This window comes from Glossina fuscipes, unplaced genomic scaffold (genome assembly GCF_014805625.2).
Source record: "Glossina fuscipes isolate IAEA_lab_2018 unplaced genomic scaffold, Yale_Gfus_2 43, whole genome shotgun sequence".
NCBI classification, from domain to species: Eukaryota; Metazoa; Arthropoda; class Insecta; order Diptera; family Glossinidae; genus Glossina; species Glossina fuscipes.
The window spans coordinates 1982514-1993049 of record NW_023998427.1 but is presented as its reverse complement, the minus strand read 5'-3'; the positions used below and the strand labels follow the sequence as shown (position 1 = coordinate 1993049).

Genomic DNA, 10536 nt, shown 5'->3' with positions numbered 1-10536 from the left:
AAATTAAACGAATTGAATGTTTACGTTAAGTGATTCCAGCAAAATTTTGCAACATATTAAGAGAGTTGAGTTACTCTAAATGAGGACCGGTGATGAATTCTCTTAAACGAACGATTTTTTCTTCTTTCACGGGTTTTCTTTATTGCTTAGATACTTTAACCTGGTTTTGCTTAATTATTAACGGAATGTGTAGCTTTTAGAATCTCTGAGCATTCTCAGAAGTACACCTTTCGGGATCGAGTGTAAAAGGATAAATGGAATGGAATGCATGCCTAAATGTTGACTTGGCTAAGTAGTGCTTATGGTTAAATCTCTTGCACTAACAATTACACAAAGTATTTTTAATCGTAAGCCTGGAGATTTGAATACGTTGGTAATTGATATCCAAAGCAATTAAAAATTTTTTCAATTTTAAAACGAAAATGTAAAAATATGAATATTGATAGCTCGACGTTTTCCTGGAAACATTTTTTAGAAGAGAATGAAAATTTGTACGAGAGCATTGTATACAATGATTATATATATATATATATATATATATATATATATATGTATACATATTTGTAGATATATTCAGTATTAAAAGCATTACATTTTTTTACACTAAATGTTGTAGAATGCACTTATTTGGAATTTTTTGTTAGTATTTAAATATATATTTATAATGTTGTTGTTGTTGTTGTTGTTATTATTGTTGTTATTATTATTATTGTTGAATATTTTTGGTTTGTGTGTTGGTCTGGCGTTTTGTGGTTAACCATAACAATTTCGCTAGGCTTTGCTGTAATGTGAATGTCTGGTATTGACGGCTGGTTTCATTTTTCTCTTTTAGTTATTCATTTCATATATTTATGTGTATAGATATATATATGTAGAGTACGCAGAAACGTACAGCTTTTCTACCTTTTTTTTTTTTTTTTTTTTGAATGCTTTCAATTGTGTTGGTTGATAGGGGTTATGTATATATATATATACTTGTTTATATGCATAGATACAAACGCAAATGTATAAATATATATATATATTAATATATATGGTCTTTGTGTAATCTCAGAAAGAAAAAAAATCATTTTAACAGAAAAGTGGAAATTTTTTTCAAAGCTTTTGGAAGCAAAGAAACTATATATATACACTTAACCACCAAAAAGCATCGAACGGACGACGAGGTAAATCGTGCATGTGGTGTCTGGTCGACCGTAACCGAATAATATGGCAAAAGTCGTCGTCGTCGTCGCTGTCGTCGTCGCTGTCGTCAGTTGCTGTTTCTTAAGAATGATTTTCTGCTTCCAATCTCTAGACAAAGTATGGATTTTAATTTTGCAAATTCGTAACTGACTTCCACTCATCAGCATAAAAAGAGCATAAATCTTTTAAATTTCTTTTTCGTTTATTTACCAGCAACATCGTAAACATATTTTTTATTATTATGTTGTTTTTTTTTTTCTCATTTATTATATATACCATACACGTACGTACATATAAAGATCGCTTTAAATATTATATGCATATGCATGCACATAATATTCGTTTTAGGTATGTAGACATATTTATAGGTTTATGGGAGGGTATAAGATATTTAGCTAAAGGTATATAAAGCTATGTGTGTACATTCGCCTATACGTGTTCATCAAGTTGATTTAACGGAAGTGGTAACTTCCTTCGATCGATATGAAATTTATTTTAAATAAATTTATTATGTAGAAGACTTACTTGTATCACACGCATCGGTAACCCAGTTTCTTTCGCGAGCTGTTCTCGAATATGTCGCGTCGGTTTCGGTGTTTGATTAAAGGCTGTCTTTAGCACCTCTAGCTGTTTGGCTTTTATCGTTGTACGTGGACCGCGTCTTTTTGAACCATTAGCGTCGTCGGGACTTTTATTTTCTGCCTGGGAATCACCTCGACCATCAGGGTCACCATCTAAGGATCCCTGCAAACAAATTGGAAATTTTTTATTATTTAAAAATATACTTTTGATACCAATCCCTTTCCTTCCTGTCTAATTGTGATTGTATATTAATCTCAAAGGTCGCCAATTTGGAAAGTCTTAACTTAGTCGAAAACTAGGCATTATTTATGCATGTTAAGGTGGAAACTCAAATAGTTAGTTTAAAAAATAAGTGAATGGGAAAGACTTCAGCTATATTTACAGTACAACAGTTAACAATTGCACGACGCTCTCTTAAGAATACTGACGTAGGCGTACGTTACGCTTTTGGTAATGGAATCGTTTTGTTAATGACTTATAGGCAAAAGTCCAAAGTTTCTTATCATTCTCTTTTAAACCTTAACCTAAAAATACTAATTTCTTTCGCAAATTTTCAGTACTGTATGATGAAATTTCTTCATCTTGGTGGTGAAGAGAAATTTCACATTTGACGTTTACGCTAAATTGATTCCAAATATTACGTCTTTCGTTATGAATGCACAAGAAACGCACTGCGGCCTAGTAGTCGATAAAAAAAATTTGCATATGAGCAATAAACAGACTTGGTTAGGACAATATTTAATTCTTTTTCAAATTTGGAGAGTTTAAACTACACGCGCCGTCAACAACTCTTTCCGTCGTATTAAATTATTTCAGTTATTTTTAATGTTTTCGATTGAACTGTGCGACTCGATTCGATTATCTTTTTATGATCTAGAATAGTTAATTTAATTTATGAGATCTTCGAAGATCTTGTTCGGGGGAAATAAGGGCATCGTGTGTCGCAATGTGGTGCATGTGCATATAAATATATTTACCATTTACCTGATCTGAATCGTCGTGGGTATTTTTGCTATCGGTACTCATACTTTGTACTGAAATATCTGATGCTCCCAGTGGTCCGCCCGCTGAGTCTGGACCGTTAGGTCCCAAGACACCAAGTCCAAGAGACGAACCTCGTAAATGCGGTGGGTCATCATCATCTTCATCTTCACTCGCTGATCCCATTAAAGAGTCTGTTAAGGAGAAAGAGATGACAAAAAATAAAACAAAAAGAAAAAATGCAAAGACGTGATAAATTTTCAATGGTTGTCATAATTTTATCTAACGACCTAACAAGCCAATGATGTGATTCCTTTAAATGGATTCGAATTTTGAAACATGTGCATATGTTTATCATTTTGTTATGCTAATCTCAAACGCATGTACGATAGATAATGTAAATAAAATGATTTTGAGTGCTGCATGGGTGCGGCACGTGTCACAATTTCAAGGTTTTCCCAATTTAGATCCATACCGAATAGGACAAGTTTCGCAATGCAATCAATGGCAATAAAAAACGCAAAATACAATCACGAATGCATGAGGTCAACACGCGCCCTATTCGAATTTCTAATTGTTATATAATTTGATTTCGCGGGCTATCTCGGCAATGGCGTATGTACTACTATTACTGCTACATATAGCCTTTACCAGTACTAGTTTGTTTTATGCTGACAAAATTTTAAGAGCTTTAAGTTTCTCATCAACACAATGTGATGAGTAAATTTGGTTAAATAAATCTTTCCCCATTCATTTTCAGCACTTAATCCTTTGGGTATTGACTCTAAGTTATGTGATTTCGTTTACATTGGCTTTGCTTTGCAAAACGTTGTCATCCTTTGGGGAATTCTATTGATTTCAGTATCAGTTTTCATCTCTGCATTGCAACAAGACTGCGAAGCGCTTTCTTCTTTAAATTGATTAATTATTTTACGTTATGTTAATACGTTTTTTTTTTCTCGTGTGTGTCATTCTGCGTGTCTCTTTCCTATCACTTTGATTTAATGGGAAGGTTTTGTACATTTAACATCAACACGAAGGTTAAAGGAAACGTTCGTTTCGTTTATGTTATTTACATATTTACAGTGCAAAATTTAAATAGAGAGCTTAGGATGAACAGTCCTAGATATCTAAAATGATAATTGCAAGCTGAACTATTATAAAATATAAGTATATATATTTTGTGTATTAGGGGGGGAATTTTCTAAAAAATCATTCCTAAGCACATGGGTCATTAGGAATTATTTAAGTGCGATTTTAATTTAGGTAACTTAACCATAATTGTTTTTAGCACAGCGCCTCCCAAAAATCGATCATCTATGTTTGCCGATAGATATTTCCATTACTTTTTAACATAACCAAAAATATTATGTCCTGTGTCCGAGAATGTGATTTACATATTGACTTTTTACTATTGGATAATATAATTTCATATTTCCTATCTCTTGTTTCGTACGTAAGGTTTATGTTCTTACGAGAAATAACACTTTTCAATGTACGAAAATATGGTTTACATTTCACAAAAACAAATTAAATTTAAACTTATATCCCCGCTATTATATAGGATTGGATATCAAAATTTTGCAGTTGAAAAGAAAAGAGAGAATTTGAAGCAGCGCAATGTACTAATGATATGATTGTAAATGTGTCCCAAATAGCTACAGACTGAGTCGAACGTTTTCTCATCCACTTATTTCTTGTTTTATTAGATAACTATAATAAGTTTTTAAATCAAATTATTTCTTCTTAAATTGCTTATTAATATTATGCTTTCGGGAAGAAAAATTGCGAAAAATTACACCATGTACTGTTGCCGTATATCATATCTTCGGACAACAGAAAAGACAAATATGAGTCGTATGAATCATGTCCACAAGGACAGATGAAATCAAACCTTTCCTGCGTTATAAGAACGTGACGATACGACATAAGATATCTAATATAATATATGATCGCGAGAGCTTGGTTTTTTATTGTAAATTATCTTTTCCAACTTATGAAACAACATTTGTATTCCTTAAGAAAATATATGTAATAGAACACATCTGATAAATAGTTAACTTCGCTTGACACTTTGTTTTGATAGGAAAAACAAGAAAGAAAGAGAAAGAAACAAAAAATCAAGAAACACCAAGTTTAAGCAATTAATTCGAACAAAAGAAATATTAATTACTGTATATTAATTTATTTAGTACACATTAACGAATCGATAAGCTTCTTTAGTTCATAGCAGGTCCTGTATTCGATTTGCAAATTTAAGGCAGACTTAACGGCGGCTATTGCTGAAGCTTAGCTGAAGCCCCATTTATCTTATTGGGCATTAATGTGGCCATTTTAGCCGAAGGGCATCAAAATTTCGTCTTAAATCAAATATCAGTTGATTTCATGTTTTATTACTACTTTTTTGCTTTTTTTATTATTGTCTCTTTAAGGCATCCCCGTATCAAAAATGTGCATATTTATGTTAAACAATGGCTATTTAAATAGAAACATTTGCGATGGCAAAAGGAACGATAACAGTTATAAGCAATTGAACCTCATCTGTTGTGGATTAGATTACGTACCATTGAGTATAATAATTTATTGGATTAGAAGGGTGGTGGCATTATAGCGCTAGCGCAATAGAAGGCAAGTGCTTTTCTGCCAACTGTTACGATATTAACAAAATTTTGTGCGTCTGTCCTCATATCTGTATCGTGGTTAAATATAATGCATTTACTGAACAGAAACTAAGTATTATAAAGTTATCCCTAGAGGACTTTTTCTGATTTTTTTTTTTTTTTTTTAAATTTTTTTTTACTAAATAAATCCTGGGAGTTTTCATATGATTTATAGTTGCTTGTAATAAATTCACTTTCAAGGTCAACTGATTTTTTTTGGAATTTTTGTATTTTTAACACAGTAACTGTTTCTTTTTTACTTTTTTTTTTTAAAAACTTGAAAAACGTGAAAGGGGACAAACCTTTTGGTAGAAAACCGTCTTAACTTTTTATACGATATACATTTTCAAGGATGTCAGAAAAGCAAAGAATGACACGGAAATAAAAAAAGCCATGTTTCTAAATAAGTTTGAACAGATTTTTGAGACAGGTATCAGATATAAATCAGAAAAACGTTTAGTGAAGATATGGAATTAACCCAAATTTAGATAAAAAAAAAACAAAAACAAAAAAATGAAAACACAACAGAAAAAATTAAAAAAAAAATGAAAAACTGAAAAACCTTAATAAATAGTGAATGAAATGCCAGAACCTTGACAAAGTCAAAATGCATTCGTGTAGAAAATTTCTTGATCTGCACCATTATCGTGGTACACTAACAAGCACATATAAGCGAATTCGATGAATACGGGTGGGAGAAGCTAAGCGAGCAGGAAGATAATTTTTAACTTATATATCAGATAGATAAGATGTAAGTGAGAGTGTGTATACGTTTTCTCAGTTCTTTTCTCTTTATTTTATTTATTTATTTTTTTTTTTTAAGTTTTATTGTTATCTTCATTCTTATACGCTTTATATATATTTGTAAATAGGTTTTCTACATATATGTACGTGTGTGTACAGCCGTGTATCTGTTGTTTGAACTTAAAGATGATTTTTCTACATCATGAAACACATGATGCAAAACTAATTTGAAATTAATGTTATGTACGTGTTTCTATACCATACCATATATGTGTGCGGTAGTGTGTTTACAAATGGTAACAAAAACATTAGCTATAGCTTTACCAAGGTGAACGTAAGCTACATATGTTTAGCAATATATATATATATATATATATATATAGCTAGATGTATGTATGTAAGTATATATATATGTACGTTTGTGTGAAGATGTGCTTGCATGTGTAAAGAGCAGTATAAACAGCAGGCAGTCTTCAATGAAAAGTTTAGGGTGGCGGCGGTTCAAGTGTTTGTTGTAAAGCGACGATAAACGGCACTTGTTCCGGCAACCAACATCCCATAGCCATTCTTCTCCGTCTATATTCATTATTGTTTAACATTGTTTTGCTTGCCTGCTTGCTTGCTTGCTTGCTTGCCTGCTTGCCTGCTTGCTTGCTTGCTTGCTTCCTCGGTGCATGTAATGTTTGTACATTTCAATGTACGTATGTAAATGTGTGCATGTATGTATACACGCAAACGAGTACTTTTGGGAAATTTCGGCTCGTTTATTTATCCATCTCACTTGTAAAGCAAACATTCAAGGATAACAATAAACAGCATGCAACAAACAATAAGGATCGCTGGCTTCCATGCAAGTTATTTGACTGTTTGGTTGTTTATTTGTATGGCTGTCACATCAAAAAAAAAAAAAAAATTTTTTGCACTTGTTCGTCTTCCAATTGTTATGCTTGATATTTATATATATCACATACATACATACACACACAAACATACGTGTATATATATATATATATGTATATATGTATTCGAGTGATTGCTTGTATATTATGCTATTCATCCATCCATCAACCAGCCATTCGTCGTTGTACCATGAACAGAATCATCAAAGTGCTTATGCTGAGTATTTACACACGGCAAACAGTGGAATATTTTATCGAGTGTTTATTTTACGACTTTTTTTTTTTTTTTTTTTTTTTTTTTGGGAAATTCTTCCCTTTTTTTCAGTGGGTGATGCTGATGGTTATAGCGGTTGTTGTAGCAGTACTAGTGCTACTAGATATAGCAGTAGTAGTGGTAGTTGTAATAGTAGTTGTAGTAGTTGGTGGTTGATATATGTACACACAACCCTCCTGCTGGGCGTTAGGAAATTATGTACAAGTAAAATTTCCTTTTGAATGGCATAATTGTTGTTTTACAAACAATAGAAACCAAGTTTAACATTAACAAGAAATTAGGATTCGAATTTTGTTTTTTTTAAGTTCACATATATACGCACACTTCAGTGCTGGTGTTATTGTTTGTTGTTTGTTGTTGATGTTATACTCGTGTAGCAATAAAATGAAGTGTTGCTGAATGGTTATTGAAGTTAATTTAAGTGATGCTTAAACAAGTGTTTGGACGAACATGTGCTAAGAAATTGTTTGTTACTTATGCAAGTAGATCTTCTTTGTTATTGTTGTTATTGTTGTTATTGTTGTCCTTATGCATGTAATTTTAAAACGTCTAAGGGGTGTTGTATACGAGAGCTACATATAGGAAATCTTAAGTTTTTGTGGTTGAATTAAAATTTCCGTTAATATTAAAAAAGTGTTATCTACGTGGATTTCTCAATTGGTTAGATTCTCTTATTATTTCCAATAACTACGTTACATTCGTTAATCAAAAGTCTTTACATGATATGATTTTTGATAAAATTTTACCAACCTCTCGTGGGAAGTAGAAATGCCCAAGTCTGAATATAAAGTAGCTTTTAATACCCTTTCAATGGCAAGCGTGAGTTTGTCATTCAATAAGAATTATCAATAATAAATGCGTTGATCAATTATGCCTTCACTGTATACACAGGCTAACTCGTCTTTATTTTAGAACATACTGTTGCTACAATCTTTTTAAGTGTCATTTTAATATATATGCTCGACTTGCGGTGACCGTCGACTAGGAAGATGTCATTCAAAAAATGAATTTCGGATCTGTAATGATTTGCGGGTCGACGCAAGTATTATTGACAGTACAATATAACGGTACAATAAATGATTGCATTCGAGGCCATGCTCATCGGAAGTCGGTTCTATCGAGCGCTATTAGCACCTCTTGTTCATTAGAACGCAGGTAACTGGATATTTATTTGTAAATGGCCGCTGCAAGCTCTTGCATAACGACCCAAATGAACTACAAGGTGTTTAGGGAAAATATCGTTCTTGACTTCAACTTTTTTCCGCTAAGGGCTGCGCACTCGCATTTGTCGCTCAACCTGTGTATCGATACGGACGGCAAATTCAATGCTTTCGATTGATTGCAATTGTAACCATCCCATAAATGCATCGTCTTCAAAACACTAGTTATTGTTTGGTTAATAATTGTGTGGTGGGTTGATTCTTAAGGTTTACTGAGAGTATAGAAATTAGCCTTGAACTTGAAACAGAAAATGAAGCAAATCTTCGTCACCTACTGCGAATGATTTTTAATGTAAATTCAACTATGAAAACACTGAGAACAACTTGGTGTTTGTTCTTTCTTAATAACAATTTCTAATAAAGAAAGCAACTGCTATGACAATTGCAGACCGCAAACAATGCAAGGTAGCTGCTAGTGTTCTTATAATTACTTGACGGCCCCCGGAGATTTTTCGTTGCCAGAAAAAATATCGCCATGACATTCCCATCAGCGTTAAGGTCGTACCTTCCACAAGGATTACCTCACATAAATTAAAACTGCCCAGTTGAGTTCAAGTTACAATATCGGAGGTATTAAGAGAGCTTCCGACATTGGCCCTATTTATCCAATATTCGTTCATTCGCAAACACATTTTCCCTTAAAACGATGTAACACCGTCATCTCCTACATTCATAATATATCGTTCGATAGAATGTTTGCGGAGGAGGCATCTTCCTAAATAAAGTAGCCATTAATAGAAGGGTTAAACGGCAAAAATTCGCTACTTTTCAATATTCCCTTTACGTTAGAAATCACCTTGTATGCATGTATATAATTGAGTATTTGTGATATACATACACATACTCGATTTAACTATGTTCATATCTTTATGCGGACGATTTTTTTGCGTTTATTCGTCCGCTTGTTTTTCTGTTTGCCCATTTTTGTGTTTTCGGATCCGATCATTCAGCCCATCCCTCTCATTCTCGACTAACGAACTCTTCATATGTGAATAATTTAACGCAAACAATAGATGAGGTAAGCGAAAACTTTCTAAATAATAAGAGATTTACGATCTATAGCGCAATATGATAATAAAAATATTAATTCTAGGCAATCGAAACTCCGATGGATCGTTCATCACTTAATAATTATTATACATTTAATTATGAGAATTTAAGATGCGTTCCAAAGGAGTTTCACTTACCCTTACTACACCCTTAATTTTTGCCAGTCATTGTTTTTACTGAAACCTCCTCTATGACTTATGCATGACCTACATTGCGTTTATATGTTTGTCTCCTAGCAATCAAATTAGTATACAAGTGTATTCAGAGTAGAGATATAAAATGTTAAATAAAATCGAGTAAACCTTACGAAATGTTGTTATTCTCTTTTTATAAAAATAATTTCATCCGGTTATATGGAATGGCTGAAGAATTAACTCATCAGCCAATGTATATACACAAATGCGTGTATACATCTATATACCTATATATATTTATAAATATTTTCTGATGAAAAAAAAAAGGAAAAAAACTTATTCGAATACGAAATACATACATGTATGCACAAACAGCTCGAATAAATCGATTCGAATTCTTTAAAGGGAAGCAAGGCAAAAAGCATATATATATATATATATAATACACCCACATCTACACCCATGCATATCCACCATGTTCATAAGGGAATAAATGGCATTTTATGTTGAAAATGTCAAAAACAAAAATAAAGTTTTTCTCTTCGTTTGTTTATTGTTGGTTTTCGCTATTGCTCTGAGCTGACAATTCAGCAAAATTTCTTTGTTATTTTGCCGCCGGACTTTTGTAAATATTGTTAAAGGTTTGGGTAGGAGAGCGAAAATGTTTCTTTAGAAAACCAGTCAATTTATTGTTGTTATATATCTTGAACTAAACAAAAAATACAAAAAAAAAAAACAAAAAAACAAGAGTTGAATGGAAGAAAAATAAGTAAAAAAAAAAAAACAGAAAAAGAAATTGAAAACATT

General features: G+C 32.3%; 1 protein-coding gene across 1 annotated transcript in view; it reads right to left on the bottom strand.

The window, feature by feature from the left end:
* The window catches only part of LOC119637204 (LIM/homeobox protein Lhx1), a 135774-nt gene that overhangs the window by 20517 nt on the left and 104721 nt on the right, over positions 1 to 10536 (bottom strand). The window contains exons 4-5 of the mRNA XM_038033055.1: positions 2752 to 2942; positions 1711 to 1929 (exon numbers count right to left, since the gene is read on the bottom strand). Coding sequence (XP_037888983.1) covers positions 1711 to 1929; positions 2752 to 2942 — 410 coding nt within the window. The remainder of the gene's footprint in view (positions 1 to 1710; positions 1930 to 2751; positions 2943 to 10536) is intronic.